Raw genomic sequence first — 18,779 nt, 5'->3', positions numbered from 1 at the left:
TTTCCAGTATTTTAATTTTTTTAAAAATAAAACAAACTTTGTACATACTTTTAATGAATATACACATAAATACATAACCTTTGACCCCACCCTCTGTTTCACCGCGAACTGTTAGTTTGATATAATCAGAGAGAGAGAGAGAGAGAGAGAGAGGGCGTTCAGAAAGCACAGTAGACATATTTTCAGTACGGAACTGATTATATTTCTCCATCTCTGTTTCTAGCTCAGTATGTATGTTTATTTCTTCCAGTATATTGATCTCGTTTTTAGACTTTTCTGTCATCAAAGTAATAAAATTGTTTTTAATTATTGAACCACTATTGAAATGAAATTAATTTTTGGGTCAATCATTAACCGTAGAAGATTATTTCATGAAGATCCCCACTAGAACACAATGAAACTTGTTTATCATGTATTTTAACCCATATTGACACAATATATTATGCAGAAATAAATGGTCTATTTATCCTAGGTCAGTTTCAAAATAATGAATTAAAATAGTTTAAATCAAAAATCGTTCTGAAATAATCGATTTTTTTTCGTTTCAAAATATATCGTTTAAACGAAATATTTTTTTTATCAGAATGTCATGTCATTTAAGCGAAGTAATATTTTCATATGTTGAAATAATATTCTTAAATAATGCTATACTTTTTTTAAAAAAATAATATTTTCAAATAATGAAATTATATTTTATTTAATCGTTTTGTATTTTCTGATAATGAAATGTTTGCATGAAAGCCGCTTAAGAGATTGTATACACTTCAGGCATGTTCTTCGATGGTTTTGTTGTATTGTTTAAACTCCTACAGTACCCCTGTATCAAGATCTTTGGAGCAATGAAGTTCAGAATGGTTCCTACACACCTGTACATGTCCAGCAATATTACTGCATATGGTTGCATACATATGAAATAAAGAAACCGAGTTGTCAACATCTCCAGTTTTCAACTAGTTTTAAAGACATTTCCGAAAAATGCCGCATAGGAAACAAGTGAAAACGTCTTGCATATCAACACCAGCCACAAAACTAAGCTCCACAGTTTCAGTTTAACTTCCAAGTAGTGTGGAAAAAGTGATAAAAAGATAGACCAATGTACAGACATACAGATGGGCAGATTGGTTCATGGTGGCAACTGCAGTGGCATCACCCTCCCTTACTGAAATGTCAGGGTTAATACAATTCAGTTCTTCAGGCAGGTGAAGCAATAACAAATATATTTCTCAAAAATCCTCATTATTCCAAACTTGTTCCGGGCATTTTGTATTTTTTTTAAAAAGTCCCGAGATGCGAAAATTTGAATTTTATTGCGCATCAACACCAAACACATTTTTGAGGCAGAATTTAAGTAGGCGCAATTACAAACTAAATTCCCCAAACACTCCTTTTGACAATATTTTAAGAAACTTGGCACGAAAATGGGCTAGATGAAGAAACTAAAACCTTATTGTACATCTACATCAAGCACAAATATAATGATCCAGGCTGTGTGGTAAGAGAAGAACTAAAGTCTGAAAAAGACACCCCCCCAAAAAAAAAAAAAAAATTAAATAAATTAAAAATAACACACACAAAAGGCTGAGATCTGCCAACACGTACAATTTTACCATAAGTACTACTGAAACTTTTCAATTAACGTCCAGTGGAATAAGAACAACAACATATACACGAATATATTCGTGGTGGTAAAACCCGGATAATGGCTTGTCCAGGTTTAGTTCGAATGTGGCTTTAGACTTAGCGTAGTTTGTTAGTGTATCAAACTTTATAGGGGATAAAACGCTTTAATCTACTTATATTCGTGGAAGCCTCGATCGTGATAAAATGTTTGCATTATCTGGAAATGTACAGGAAACAAATATGCGTTGAATGGGAAGGGGCCAATCAACCTCTTAAAACTACAAAACAATTGACTCTGAAGAGGTGAAAAATACATTTCGATACTTCGCTGTGCTGGGGGGTGGGGGCTTTTCCAAAGCATGTTGTCCAAAGGACAGATACGCATCTTAAAATATCCAAACTATTTGAATATAGTTATTTATTTCTAGTATTAAAAATGTTCATATCACTGGCATTGCTTTTACATATATTTTTTTCAAGGGAAAGTTATTTTTTGTGGACATCATATCAATTTGAGTAGCAGGAGAGATGATAGATACGATGTCATAGCCTCAACTTGATTTGTTGTGGTTGAGGCTACACACTGATCCCATGTCATATAATGGAGAAATAAAAAAATCATCACTAAAGTCAGAAAAAAAAAAACAAATAGTGTAGAAATCTACTACATAAGTATAATCATGTTGGGAAAGAAGTTTGGCTTATTTTGAATTTATTAAGCCCTTACACGATAAAATAAATTGGCATGGTTACACTAACATCACCATGTCCGCCATGACAGATAACGTGAGACTCTCGCCGTGACCCCTTTCTAAATAAGGCTTGCCATACATATTTAGATATTTTACGCTGTTATTAATTGTTGAATGACATAACGCACGAAGACGGAGAATGGATACTTGAATTAATTGCGAAAACCAGTTTGTTTTTTTTTTATATAGAAAAGACAAAGTCAGTGACTTTCCAAATCCAGTGGGTAGCATGACAAATTCATCCTTTTTATCAATCAAGTGGCGAATAATGGCTTCTTGGTGGAATTTCAAAGTTACCGATAAGCCGAATTTTAATGCATAGAATTTCTGACAAAAATCGCCCCATATTTTTACTACAATTTGTTTACTTTCCAAATAAGGTTGGGTCGGGAATCCGGGCACTTTTTCACATCCGGGCATTTTCAGTGCATATTTACGACCGCCGAGGTGAAAACGACCGCCATTGTTCTAGTGACTTTAGGAACGTGTGGGTGACGTTTATACAACATTTTAAAATATGCCTAAGATTTGCAATTATTGTTATAAACGCAGTGTGGATAAATGTACATAGGTTGAAAAATACGCAACTTTTAGTACTTATTAATCAAGGTTTATTAGGAGAATAAAGAATAATAATTATGGAAAAATATAAATTAATGAGAACTTTAAAAAAAAAATAATTAGGATCACAAGCAATACCGACAGAAAATTTCAGATTTTGATATAGTTTAATTAAAGAAAAATAGGTTTGAGAAAAAGGTGTTCAATTACTTCAACAAAATATTTTGATAAAAAACAAACTTACCTTGTGTATCTGTAAGATAGTTGCAAATATCAGGCCAAGTCACTTCAGGCCATTTTGTCGGGTAATTTACCCAAATATTTGCTGGAAATTTATAAGGACAATCATTAATTTCCACAACTTTTAAGTTTCTGTAAATATCGTGCATTAGCATCGCTATCCAGCGTCTTTTTGTGAACGTAAGACATTGCAAAAATGGCCAACTGATCTTATGAACCTTGCATTTATATTCATTTTATAAATGAAAAGTGTACAATACACAAACTATATAACAAACAGCCTTCAAACTGCCTTGACACTAATTGGCGTATATTGTCGTGTACACATGTACGTGACACGTACCACAGGAGTCTGATGTTCTATCAGTAAAGTACGGTAAATCTCTGACAACATGAAATCATCTTATCGGTAATATATTCTCCTTTCCTATTGTTTTTTTTTTCCTTCCCCATCTCTCAATCATTTTCATCATCATCATCATCATAATAAATAGTACATCTCTCATATAAGTATCATATTTTCTTCTCCACTATTATTTTCTGTTATGAAAAAAATATCAGTAGAAACAACAGATAATCTAGAAAATCAAGAGAGTTATGCGTACGGTACTGTCTTTTGAATGTACGTGTGTAGTTGTTCAGTCTTCTTGCGATTCTGAAGCGATAAAAGACGCGTGAGAAAAGTCGAATCGAGCGGAGGGTTGTGGTCACGCTTGCACCCTTTGTGTTCATTTATATTACCAATAAGGTGATTTCATGTTGTCTGAGACTTCGCCGTACTTTATTGATAAAACGTCACACCACTACCACCCTTAACAACCTAAAATATATTACGTCTATAACAATATTCGACAGACACATTCGTGGTTTTATATCCTGCTTTTACAGAAGGCTATGCAGCACTTCTGAACAGAAAACAGAAATAATAAACAAAATACAGGTAAACTAAAATGGTTTGCATATCGAACATAACTAACGCTACTGTACTGTTACTAAGCAATTGTTTTCACGTCTGCAATATGGCGGAAAGTAGGTCTCTAAGCTTGTGACGTCATGCCGACACACAATCAAACGAGGCTGAGAACGGAAGTAGTAATTATTTGAACTAATATGGCGGACGATCTAAAAAAAAATATAGGATAAGAAAGGTAAATGAGATTTTACAACTATTTCTACAATGATTTGCGATACTTCCGATATTAAATAGGAGGTCTACTCAATTTATTCCATTATATGTAAGGAACATGTTTAAATTATTGTTATTAGGCACACAAAAAAGAAAGAAAATAAAAAAAAATAGCGCAGGGTGTGAATCACACCCGGATTGCTCCGTTGACACACATAGGATAATGTTAGTACCCCGTCCAATAGGTAGGAGTAGGGTTACTACTCATATAACTAGAGAGACGACGGCTACCGCAACGTGAATTTTACAGTCACATGAAGATTGCATCGTACCTAGTTCATAATTTTATAGCTTGTAGTAAATAGACTATAATTATGTATTTTATATACTTAAGAGCAAAATTGAGTTTTATTCGAAAAATAATGTTACGTGTGTGTATGTGTGTGTGTGTGTGTGTGATTGCTATATTTTCAAAACTAGACTGACGTTTTCAAAACTGGACTGACGTTTTATCAATCAAGTACGGGAGAACACGAGATCACCAATCAGTATTATAAATATACTTGTATATCGATAGTACGGCTAGATGATTTTGTGCTCTGAAAGATTTCGTCGTACTTGATTGATAAAACGCCAGACTTGGGTGATTTTTAAGTAGTTTATTCAGTGTATCCCACTAGGGGTGCAAGACTGAGAGTAAAAATCATCTCTTTGGTGTCAAAACTGGGGGTCAGGCTGAGTAAAAAACGAACTTTGGTATCAAAACTCTGAGTCAATTAAAAATTTGGGGATCTCTGAAGCGTAAATGAGGGTAAAGGGAAACACGGTTATTGATAAGACGTTAAGACTCCTGTGATTTTAAAATGAAACATATCCTTATATTTTCACATGTGAAAATACAGTATCTACAATTATGCCACGTGACGTTTGATAGTGTTCTGCCTGTGGCAATAAAAAAAAGTGAATTTTGTGAGCCAGATAAAAAATAAAGCAGTTAGGCATGGAAATTATTTTTTTCTGAAGAAATTTGATTGAACACCGCGTAGTCGTTATGAAGTTATTTCCCCTTATTTTAACGTTACAACGATGAAAAGCTCGCTGTGATGTTATATGTGAATCTGGCTTATTTGTGGTTAGATAAGGTAAATTAGTTTACATAATGTCAAAATTATAATTTACTCCAATCCTACCACTCTCTTAAGTTGCGAATCTTTTTGTCAGCCTGTAACATCGAAGTGAGGGTAGTCTCCACAGGTGCTCGACGCGAACTTAGTATTCAAAACAAGCAAAATCCTGAAGGAAAACAAAAACCATACCGAGTGACAAAATTAACTCTGATTACCCCCCCCCCCATTGAGCCTTTCTGACATAGGACCCTTTCTATCGTACTATAAAAGAGAGTCTCGTTTAGTTTGTTATATATTTAAATTTCGTGCATTAATAACATATATATATCTAGTATTGTGATATAAAAAACAAAACGAAACAAAACAGTTTATATTCCAAAACACAGGGCCTCGTTACAAAGAAAATTTGGAGTATCCGTCCCTAAATCAAGGGATGGGGGTTATAACCTGTAACAATTTGTTACAGGTTAGAACCCCCATCCCTTGATTCAGGGACAGATACTCCAAATTTTCTTTTGTTACAGGTTAAAACCCACATCCCTTGATTCAAGGACGGATACTCCAAATTTTCTTTGCAACGAACCCTGTGGTACAAAATAAAAACAATCACGACATCGCATCCATATTTTAACCAGCTAATGGGACAGCCAATGCAGTCTGAACCGCCTTCAGTTTAATACAGGAATCCATGGAAATTTTTACAACTACAATGCTGTTAGGCATTGCTGCACACCAAAGGTTTCCGTCTCCAATATTGAAGCAAAATGCTTACCAAATTCGACTGATTGACAAGAATAAAATACTGCAGTGCTTACCATTTGAAAAGAGGCAATTGTCGCCAGAATATTCTGTTCAGAATAATTTGGGACACATGGGATACCACCCCGGTGTTTTCATGACTCGCGATATGACGGCCTATTCTGCACATACTTTATAAAGCTGTAATGTTTATCCATCGGGCTATAGAAATGAAATACATTACTCTCAACTGTATCTGTCAGCATTTCAGTCAAGTAATAAGTTCAGATTTATAGCTAAGTTTTACAAAATTCAACGTAACAATGCCAATAAATGGCAAGAGATATTAAGCAAACTAAACTGATCTTGTAAAAAATTTTTTAGTAAAGTTCAACATGTTTTACAAATTTAGTTATTATGTTAAAGAGAAACAACAATGAATAGGAGGATGTAATGTGTTTACAATGTCTTGTTTATGGGGAAAACTTATTAAAGAATTTAGAAACGGTCGATACGCCAGTGAATTTCTTGAGAATCCCATTTTAGTGGCAAGTTCACACATTGGGTAGCAGACGATATTGTACCTGTGGGACAACTTCTTACAAAATTGGAAACTTGGAATTTTTTAAGGTATACATTTCCATCTTTTATATGATGTATTTATTTGTATGATTCTAAAAGATACTTAGTAAATAGGATTTTCTGGGTTATAGGTTTCAGAATGTCATGAAGTGAGTCTTCATGTTGACATTTAGAAATCACATTTTCATATGCATTTCGAGTTTAAATGTGGGATATTTTTGTACACTTTATGAATATCACTTTTCTTTAGTACAATCTTTTTCTTTGATATAAAATGGATTTTTGACCCAAAATAGCATGTGATCCAGTGTTTACAGAAATGATGTATCTTTGCACAGAATTAACTGGCGAGCAGAATTGGTCGACATGGTGGTATATCATTTTTAAGACTGAACTTGCTCAATACCATATACCAATTTTAAAAACAAAACGTATCAAGAATATAAACAAATTAAGAAAACTTAGTCATTCATCAATTTAAAATTTTTAAAGTGTTGTTGCTAGAGGGTCCTGACCACAGTTTGTTGGTTCTGCAAATCAAATGGGAGTCTTTTTTTAGTGATACAGTTGCCATATGTGCATCAGCAAGTCTGTGTTTTCAAGCAGATGGGATGTAGCTCACCATCTTCAATAATCTGAATAGATCCATAAATTTTGGTGTTACATCTCTTTGAACATGTATACAAGAGTTTCCCCATTTTATTTATTTAGTGTGTTTAGAAATATTAAAACTAGACATTGCAAGCATTGGACACAGTTTTTACAGAAATGGACTTTTGTCCAGACTCCAGAAAAGGACATTCATCTGTCTGTCTGCTTTTACACTGCTGGTATCCATTTGGTTTGAAATGACAAACAAGCTGACAGTGTTAGGGACCCCCTGGTAATAATTAGGTTAGAAATTAGTGATTATTATTTTTGAAAATAGATTTTGCAGCAATATCCTATTACCACAATTGTAATTAGAAAACACCCAAAAATGTTTCATTATACTTACTTTTATGTTTCATCCTACTGCAGGAGCAGTCATTGTGTGAGACATTGGTCATGGTGAATGATTTTTATTTCTAATGAAAGTTTAGAGTACTGTGAGATGAACTCTGACAGGAGGTACTCTAAAAAGAAATCCCAGTTACCATGGTCACCATCGGTAGTATGGTATCAAAGCAAAGGAAATAACAGATTTGGAAAACATAATCTGCAACAAAGTACATTTAATACAAGTTTTCAAAATTTAATTAAAATCTTTGTATGTCCAAGTTGTAGTATATCTATGGAATAATTATTTTTCATGATTGTCTTGTTATAGTAAGTGGAATATTTTTAGTTAACCCCAACTTTATAAGCTCGAATTGTATGCACCATGTTTAGAAAACGCCTTTTATGAATCAGAAAGGATGACAGGGTTCAGTAGCTTTCCTTTATAACTACTGATCTAAGAATTGAAACAAAACTCAAAAGATTAACAGTACACCCCACAAGTTAGATATCAAATTTCTATTTAAGAGCTTAGGTCATATGACCAATTCTGCTTGTTTTATTTAAATTGTGATGCAGATGATTTGTTGACATTGTGGTCAGCATGATTTTATAAATGAAAAGTACAGAAATGTCATTGAATCTGGATATGGTATAAATGGGATTTGATAACTTAATTGAGTGTGTTCATGTAAGGAAAATATTAGATTTTGTTTCCATGAATAGATTATTTTTTTCAGCCAATAAACTTGATGGCTTTGCAGACTTCTTGGGAATATGTTTACATATGGGTCATTCAGATGTGATGCATGATCACGGCAGTTCTCAGAAATGCTCAGATACCATGGTAGTAGGCTTCATGCGGTAATAGGATAGCCGATGCAGTAGAGTAAGATTTGCAGAAATTGTTTTCAAACTGGAATTCAGGTTTTCTATTATTGGGAAAAACTCCAAATTGAATTCATATTGCACATACTGTAACAAAATGAAATTTATCTCCATTGTCTTTTGAAACTCGGGTATGCATTACAAACTTTGTACTAGTTAGACATAAGACTTCCTTTACTCCATCAGAGAAAACTTTGGACCTTTTTCCAAGTTGACATAGTACAGTACAGTTCATACTATGTATAAAAATTGGCATTTAGACATAAATATCATGGCAATGTTAGCAATTTTGAAAATCTTGTTTTCAATACTTCTGCAGAATTGACCGTAGTGGGGCATCATGTTTTTAATTTTTAATTTTTAAAATATTTAATTGGTCTTAAATGAAAATTATGCCAATCAGACCTGCAATATGGCAACCATATTAGTTCTCTTGAATTTCTTTTGGATAGCTACATCACCTGAACAGATGGTCCCGTCAACATGGAGATTTGAGTGAAAAACTTATTTTGATACCTACTTAGTAACAATAAAAATGGTGCTGATTGACGGTGTCCATCTTGTAAACTTTAGCTGTTGCTACTTTTTTTGAAGGGATGTATATTGACATGGGTTTTTAACTAAAACACTTCTCCTTTAATGTAGCTGGTCCAAAATAAAAATGATGCTAATGTAGCCTCCCAAAACTGTAGAAAAATCTCATAACAGCTGCCTCTTCTAAACTGATTGCCTTACTGACATTCAAAGAAAATGAAACAAAACACTGCTTTCTTGCAATTGGTAGTTATTCCTGTATTAAACTAATGTTAATCTAATCTGCTCCATCAACCTCAAAAATGGCTGCCCTGTCAGCTATCTTGAAAATCTTTATATGGCATCTTCTCCAGAATGCATGGTAGGGAGCTGCAGTTTTTCATTTGGTAGAGGATTGGACTCTTAATCCAGTGGTCATGGGTTTCAAGACTCACCAAGCTAGTCCAATAAATCAACCTCCCAAATCTCTGTTGATAGTGGTGGATGATATGTAGGTCTGATGTCACTTTGTTTATCAAAATGTGCAATTTTGCTACATGCAGATCATTCTGGAACACACCTGAATACAGTTTAGACATTTAGCGATAATTGCTAATAGCCATGGGGTTTGCTCTAAAACATTATTACATGTATAGTAGTAGTACATTATGTAGCTGGTTCTGAATGAAAATCAGGTGCTCATCTGACCTCTAACATTGCACTATACACTATTAACATTGCACCTGTAGTGGGCATCTTGAAAAACTTACCACTGCTCCCGTTGCATGAATAATAGCATTGACTTGGAGTTTTCACTAAACCTTTGCAATATTTAATTTGTTCTGGATGAAACTGGTGCAGATCTATACACTAACATTGCACTATACATTTTACACTAACATTGCACTATACACTAACATTGCACTATACACTATATACATGTACTAACATTGCACTATACATTATACACTAACATTGCACTATACACTATACACTAGCATTGCACTATACACTATACACTAACATTGCATGTTTGTGAAGGAGTTTTGAGACCAGACCTGATTGACTGAATCTTTGTACTTCATCAAGTTTATTAGCATAGTGGCTTGTACATTTACAAGAGAATTTGACCAGACTTTGTAATTTATTTGCATTTTCGTTAAGAAACCGACAGTCAGTACCCTGCCATTGATTTTAACATCTTGACTCCAGGTTTTAGCTGTACTGCCTTGTGAGCATAATAATATGAACAAGTATAAACGGATGTTGATCCAGTCCAGTTTTTGGTTATATATTTTTAATGATGCAGCTAAAATAAAAGTACAGTACTGCTGTTTTTTATATATCACAGATTAACTAACTGGTTCACTGATTTTCTACACATGATATCAGGTACAAGGGCAAATTCATGAGTGTTTTACAGTGCATACAGGGATTTTATGAACATGCTAAATGAGACATAGAAGCTATTTGGCACCAACTTTAGGGTTTCTTAAGAATAACAGAGATGGTTTCAGTACATAGCAGTCTGTTTTCTTTTTATACATTTAGATTGGCATTGGATGCACTACTTTAAATAATATTTGTGCCAATTAGTTGAAATAGTTTGTTAGTACAGTTCAAAAATTGACACTAATGAAAATTTCGATCTATTAGTATAAAGTAGCTGTAAGATAATTAAATATAAACTCCACTAATTGTGGAACATTGTCACTCTCTCTTGATGTTTGTTTTCTTCATCTCAGACTCATTTATTTACCAACAAGGGTATTTCAACCAGGCTTGGAGATCCTTTGTAAAACACTTATGTTATTATTAATCTACCCCTATCTATATTAAGCTTTTCAAATCCTTTAAAGAAACCATATGTTAATATTAAGCTGCCCCTATCTATATTAATTTATCAAATCCTTTGTAGAACCTTTATTTTATTATTAAGCTACCCCTGTCTATATTAAGTTATCAAATCCTTTGTAAAACCGTTATTATTAAGCGACCCCTATCTATATTAAGTTATCAAATCTTTTGTAGAACCCTTATGTTATTATTAAGCTACCCCTTTCTATATTAAGTTATCAAATCTTTTGTTGAACCCTTATGTTATTATTAAGCTACCCGTCTATATTAAGTTATCAAATCTTTTGTGGAACCCTTATGTTATTATTAATCTACCCCTATCTATATAAAGTTATCAAATCCTTTGTAAAACCCTTATGTTATTATTAATCTACCCCTATCTATATTAAGTTATCAAATCCTTTGTAAAACCTTATGTTATTTTATTAATCTACCACTGTCTGTATTAAGTTATCAAATCCTTTGTAAAACCTTATGTTATTATTAATCTACCCCTGTTTATATTAAGTTATCAAATCCTTTGTAAAACCTTATGTTATTATTAATCTACCCCTGTCTATATTAAGTTTTTCAAATCCTTTAAAGAAACCATGTTATTATTAATCTACCCCTGTCTATATTAAGTTATCAAATCTTTTGTAGAACCCTTATGTTATTATTAATCTACCCCTATCTATATTAAGTTATCAAATCCTTTAAAGAAACCATATGTTATTATTAAGCTACCCCTATCTATATTAAGTTATCAAATCCTTTAAAGAAGCCATATGTTATTTTTAAGCTACCCTTGTCTATATTAAGTTATCAAATCCTTTGTAAAACCCTTGTTATTATTAAGCTGCCTCTGTCTATATTAAGTTATCAAATCTTTTGTAGAACCCTTATGTTATTATTAATCTCCCCCTATCTATATTAAGTTTTTCAAATCCTTTAAAGAAACCATATGTTATTATTAAGCTACCCCTGTCTATATTAAGTTATCAAATCCTTGGTAAAACCCTTGTTATTATTAATCTACCCCTATCTATATAAAGTTATCAAATCCTTTGTAAAACCTTATTAATAATAATAAATTATTAATAATTTTGAAATATGCCAATCATAGGATATGTGCAGCATATCAATTAAATATTTTAAAACTCTACTTTCTTAATGTACTGTCAGTTATATTTTTCATTTCTTATGACTTAATGAACTACTTCTGTATTACCAGCTGAGTGTGAATGCCTTCGAGAGTAGCTTCTTGTAAATGAAATTGGGACAAGAACAGTAACTCATTAGAATAGTCAGCTGTTATTAAACTTTCACAGCAATTTGTCATTGGCATGAAAGGCATCTTATTTAAATGATATCATACTGATATTATAACTGTGTCATCCCCAGACCAATGGTCCAAGCAGGGTGCTGGTTGCCAGTTTTGGCATTTTAAGAATGGTATGGTCTATTCTAAGGGGTCATCCCCAGACCAATGGTCCAAACATGGTGTTGGTTGCCTGTCTTGGCATTTTAAGAATGGTATGGTCTCTTCTAAGGGGTCATCCCCAGACCACTGGTCCAAGCCTGGTGCTGGTTGTCTGACATTGCATTTTAAGCATGAAATGGTTTCTTGTAAGGTCAACCTCTCAATCAAAGGCATTTTTATGCACATCTCTGAGGCATTGAAGATAAAATTTACAGTGCAAGCAACAAAAAATATGGGTTATAACAAGCAATGGACAAACTGCACACAATAAATCTTACTGCTGTATATGGACTGTATGAAACCTATTGAGACTTACGACAAGATAATTTAAAAAAACAAAGAAGGCAGGGTGCATCCCAGAGAAGGCAGGGCGGCCATCACCTTAAAAAAACGCAGATGAGATAACACTTTATAAAATCTTTTGAGTTGTGACAATTTTAAATGAACACAAATGTTTATAAATTTGATTTTGATTTAAATGATGCAAAGGAGCAGAAATTAACCTGTCCCATGCTTTCTGTGCCATTTAACCTCCATTGCTAATGGATTATTGAATGAACCTTTATTCATCTATTTCTTTTTGCAGATCAGTGAAATTGCAGGAGTTTACTGGAAATGTCTGGCCATTCTATATCATCAGGATCCAGACTGCTCATCATTTACATTATTATCCAAATGCATACATATATATCAACAGTTCTCATGATCAGACAATCTCGGGAACCTTCACCTGATGTTAGAGTCGATTTAGATTTTTGTTATGGTGTGAGATATTATACACATTTTCTTGGTGAAATAAACTGCAGTTCTGATTCAACGGTATATAATTCCCAGATTCAAAAACTGATTCGGTACTCTTCAGAAGAGGGGTGGCAGTTTAAGGAGAAGCCATTTGTATGTATGTGCTCATGTAATTTTAATACAAAAGAACTGAGAAATGGCCATGTTATAGGAAACGGTGTTGTCTCACATGAGTCACATTTGAACTATACATGTCACCCTGGCTTCAAGAAAACAACATCAAGCAGAATTTTATGCCTGGATGGCATTTTTGTAAGTGTTGAAAGTGATGATAATGTGGAACTTCTTGAGTCAATAAATGAAACATCCACCATTTTTCGTAAATATCCGCTGGGTAATCAAGATGTCAGCAAATTAAGCAACAGTGTATATAAATTTGTAATTGATTCAGACAGTTGGATATGTAATAATTATCCTGCGGCACATAAAGGATTTGTTTACAATGTTTACAATAGCAAAGTACTGTACAAACTTCTAAGCAACCAGGAGGAAACATGTTATAAAGATGTACACATTGATGTTTCTCGCCGTAGAGAGATTGGTTGCATTAAGGAAGTAACATATCCACTTACACCAGTTTTTTCTGTTCACCAAAATATTACACGTATTTTGTCAGTTTCTATTGTTGGTTTCATTATTGTCATTTTTATTGCAATAGGAATTGTGAAGCTTTACCTTGCAAGAAGAAAAGTGTCTAAGGCATTGCAAAAGCGATCTGTCAGAGAATGTGATCCACAATTGTCAAGCAGTCAACAGGAAAGTGCACCAACATCCAGCAGTGGATTCTGCATTGTAGCTGTAACAGTCGACTCTAAAAACAAATGTTCTACTCATTTAACTGGCTCTGGAGAGTTGTATGCGACTGAAAATAAACATTTATTTTATTCAAAGAGTGGTCAGTGCAGAATTGCATGTCTACTTACTCCAAAGGTTTTAAGAAAAAACCTTTCAAGTGATGATTTTTCTTGGGCAATTCATTCAAAATACCTTGAAGATGACAATGATGGTGATGAATATCTGCCTGTGGACTCAGAAAGATCTCAGCATTCAAACATGACAGAAAACATAAATTCCTGGTCAAGACATATTTCAAAGAGGTCAGAATCTGAGACAGACATATCAGAAAAGGATTTACAATCCAGAAACTTGTATACAAGGTCACATTCAGATCCGGTAATTCTATTTTTAAAAGATGGTTCAGCATCAACATGTACAGCGATGGATAAGAATAATGCAAGAGTGGTTAATGAAGATCAGAAAGAGGAATCCACTGCACAATTGGAGAGGATCAGTGAATCTGTCAAAGTATGCATGGATGTAATGAATGAGAGAACAAACTTAAATGATGTTTCAAAATCTGACAAAGAGGATGTTAATGTACATAGGGAGGATAATGATGAAAGGGAGACAACACCTTTAATGGCAGAGACTAATGACATGAAACATGATGGCAGTTCTGTCTCTATGCTAGAGACAAGTCTTAAAGATGGCAAAAGAGAACTTCAGAACCGGAATGGATGCACACTAGGTCCCAACAATACAGAATCAGATATAACTCTAGGTCATTTGTCTTCAAGAGAAATGGATCCAGACTCTTTAAGATGGAAGTCAGAACCATACATTTTTTCCCCAACCTTATTGGAAAAAGCCTGGAGAGGTATTAAAAAAAAAATTTCAGATGGAAAGACTCGCAGTTTCAATCATTTCTTACCCAAATAGAAATTGATTGTATTTGACCATAGTAATGCAGTAATTAAGATTCTTCAATTAACACTGTCATTAAATATTTATAAACTGAGTAAAAAGGTCTTTATTATGAATACACATGTTTTGTAAGGCATTATTCAATTATTATTCAGTTTACTTGTCAAAGACATGTAGTTCTATGAGATATGGAGGATAAATTTAAGTTCTCATCATCTTGTTTCCTGTCCAGGCCAATCACAGTGTAATATTTAGTATTCTGCATCAAGAACCACCTTTTTTATCCAGCAGTCTGTCCATCTATGTATATTTGTAATCTGTGCAACTATTATATATAACTAGAAGCCAGTAGAGAGCTGAATTGCCTATTACGTTTTTAATGATTTGCTTGTACACATCAAATTTTGATGGTACTTTTGACTCCATCATTTTTTAGCTTTTCTTTTCTTATCCCAGATGAAGTAAGTGGGATGATCTGCTGTCCGTTGCCCAACTGGTAGCACAAAAGTTTGTTATTGCTAGTCCTCCAGAGCTGCTTGAAGGATTGACATGAAACATTATACACACATGCATCCCATGATCTAATTGGTACTTAATAAAACGGGTGTGGCTTGAACATCCAGTATGGCTGTCACTGCTGCCATCTTCAGAATATTGTTATCACTATTTTTCCTCAGTGGATGGACATATCAGCATAAGGTTTTCACTAAAAGGCTTCTTATAATGTTTTGTTGGTCCTAACTGAAAATAGTGCCAACTTGATTTCCAATATGACCACCATGGCAGACATCTTGAAAAATTTGATAATGCTACACCTCCTAAACAGAAAGTCATATTGACACAGGGTATTCACCAGAAGACTTATAACATTTAGCTGGCCTTAAAAGACAAGGGTGCTGATCTGATGCACTACCTGCCTTGGATGGATAGTCAAATTTACATGGTGTTTTCACTAAAAGACTTTTTATGTCAGATTGGTCCTAACTGAAAAGATGCTACTTGGACATTCAAAATCTTGTAAACTCTAGTCCTTCTGAATGAAAAATCCTATTGATATGGGGTTTTCATCAGAAGACGTGTAATGTCTGGTTGGTCTTCAATGCAAAATGACCATGTTGAAACTCATATTGCCACTTCTCTAGAATAGATGGTCATATAAACATGGAGATTTTACTAAGAAGTTTTTAATATCTAGTTGATCCTAAATGAAATGGCACCACTCAGAAATCCAGTGCAGTGGCCATCTTCAAAATCTTATTATCACTACTTCTCTAGAATGAGTGGTCATAGTTGGTCGTGAATGAAACTGATGCCAATGTAACCTCCCAGAAGGCTGATAGTATTGACATTGTGCTTTCACCAATTGACTTCTTATGATGTTTAGTTGATTCTATATGGAAGTGGTGCTTAATTGATATCTAGTATGGCAAACATTGGGAAAATCTTATTATTACTCCCTCAAAATGAAAAGTCATATCAAGATAGGGTTTTCACCAAATGACTTATTGTGATGTCTTGTTGGTCTTTTATTAAAATGGTACCAGTCTGACATCTGGTTTGGCCACCATGGTAGCCATCTTGAAAATGTTATTACTGCTTCTGTTAATTGGAAAGTCATTGTCACACAGTGTCCAGTTGGTTCAAAATGAAAATGAATTGAATTGGACACCATGATGACCATCTTCAAAATATTGTTATCTCTTCGTCCCCCAAATGTTTATTTTCGACTAAGATACCTAGTTGGTCCTTAATAAAAACAGGGCCAAACCAATATGGCTACCGTGTTGGCTGTCTTGACATGGCTTTTCATCGAAAGACTTCTAATGATGTCAACCAGGATCTAAATGAAAATCATGCCAATTTGACATCTATTAATGTTCACCATGGCAGTTAATTTGAAGAATATCACAGATGGATTAAGCACTTAGCAATTAAAAGGACAAATGGCCTTATTTGGAACTCCACAACATTCTTTTCTTGAGCCAGTTCCTCCAAGGAACTCGTCTTTAAATTCCAATTTCAGAAAATCTTTGTACAATAGCACAGCTAGGGAACAATTCACTATATATAGTTTGCTGTATGCATGGCCTCGGAGACCTCTGTGTGCCTTTTATGATTTGCTAGAAGTTGTCTTTATGCTTGTCTTGCCTGATGGTCATTGTCTGAGGGTTTGAAAGCGAAATATCTTCCACATTTGTGTCTGCATTCATTTGAAATATTGATATATAAGTAATTTACCGTAGGTCTACAGTCTGTTTATTGTTATGACTTTGTGGTCTGAAACTTATTGACAGAAAAGTGTGGAAATCAACAAATTAGGTAAAATTTAACAAATAACATGAAAATTTAAACAGCACTTACAAATAAAAAATTTAGGGGTCTCTGGAAAGCAAATGAGGGTAAAGGGAAACACTGCCTATGCACATACACAATTTCAGCTAAAGATAATCACTACAATTTACAGCCATGAATAACAATAACAAAAATGAGACCGAATCATGTTCCAGGAGTTACAATATTATTGGGGGGGGGGGCAGAACTTGATGGGCTTATTAATTTTCGTATATAGTCTACAGCAATTTTACAGCACATGCAAATTCGGGGGGAGGGGATGGGGGCAAGTCCCCCTCCATGACGTCTATGGAATTGTGTACACATACATAGAGAAATCAGAAACAAAAATTAACATATGTTTTAAAAATGCAATATTTCCATAACACTTTTAATCCAGTAATCTTTGCATTTATTTCTGTACCAATGTTTAAATAGAAAGATTTAATTGCATAAAATACTAACAGATGTCAAGCTTTTGATATGAAAGGAAAGCGAAATGAAGAATAGGAAAGAGATTTGGGTGTCAGTGATTCATTAGAAATGGAGCAAAAAGATAAATATTTATATATAAAAATTTCTCTTAATGTTATCTTCATGCATGTTATTTATTAATATAGACATATTATGCATGTCCTTTACTTTAAGTGTTTGTTGCCATTATTATTATATTATTATAACTTACTGAATAAAGCTTTACAATGTATATCCGAAAATAAAAATATTTACTTAGAGAGTCAGTTTTCATTATATTCTGCTAGTATGTTATAAAGGATTATTCTCTACAAATTTTATTTATCAAAAAAACTGCATATAATCTCCAGATAACTTCATTCTCCAGATGTTTTTTTTTTTATTATAGCAATTGACACCATATTTGAGTGTTAATTTTATATGAAATATATTGTGACATTTCAGTGCAACATGCAATCTTAACATAAAACACATAATTTTTTAATTAAGCAGGAAGTATGCAGACATAATGTTTGACTGTTTTGTTCCATTCTGTCACCTGCACTGGGATCACAAATATTTTTCCTGTATAGATTTTACATTTATTTATTTGTACTTAACTTTTCAGTGTTTCCAAATCCTAGTAAATCGTAAGTTGATCTATAAGAACTTCAAAGAAGATGAAGTCACAGTGAAGTTCTTGGATATTGTTGAGAGGCCAGACTGTAATAAAGCACCATGCAGTGGGTAACAGATCTCACTTTCAGATTACCATTAATGCCTCTTTACCCTCTGTGCATTGTTGCCAAAATACACACGAACAACTGTAACATAATGCTCAAATTCTAAAGAATAAATAATAACCTTTAAATTAATACTAAGAATGCATAAATCCATGTCTTTTATCACCACCAAAATGAGAGAGGGGAAAAAATGCTCTAAAAATAGACCAGAACTGCATTGATGAGTGCTCGAGAAGTAATAATTGCAACGTAATGCCTATCAGACCAGATTATATAATGCCTATTTCAGTCAAACTTATATAT

General features: G+C 33.6%; 1 protein-coding gene across 4 annotated transcripts in view; it reads left to right on the top strand.

The window, feature by feature from the left end:
- LOC149776394 (uncharacterized) overlaps positions 1–18,014 on the top strand; it is a 54,042-nt gene extending 36,028 nt beyond the window's left edge. For 2 of the 4 annotated variants that reach the window (XM_089940764.1, XM_089940762.1), the window contains one exon: positions 13,031–18,014. In XM_089940764.1, the coding sequence (XP_089796890.1) occupies positions 13,060–14,964 (1,905 nt within the window). In that variant the 5' untranslated portion in view covers positions 13,031–13,059 and the 3' untranslated portion in view covers positions 14,965–18,014. Of the gene's footprint in view, positions 1–3,782; positions 4,322–4,880; positions 5,442–13,030 lie in introns of those variants that run through there. The other 2 variants (XM_089940763.1, XM_089940765.1) reach the window with 2 other exon arrangements.
- The last annotated feature ends 765 nt before the right edge of the window (positions 18,015–18,779 follow it).

Source organism: Sinohyriopsis cumingii, chromosome 18 (assembly GCF_028554795.1).
Source record: "Sinohyriopsis cumingii isolate HCF-2022 chromosome 18, ASM2855479v2, whole genome shotgun sequence".
Classification (NCBI taxonomy): domain Eukaryota; kingdom Metazoa; phylum Mollusca; class Bivalvia; order Unionida; family Unionidae; genus Sinohyriopsis; species Sinohyriopsis cumingii.
Note: the sequence above shows the minus strand (reverse complement) of the source record. Positions and strands in the feature narration are given on the sequence as shown.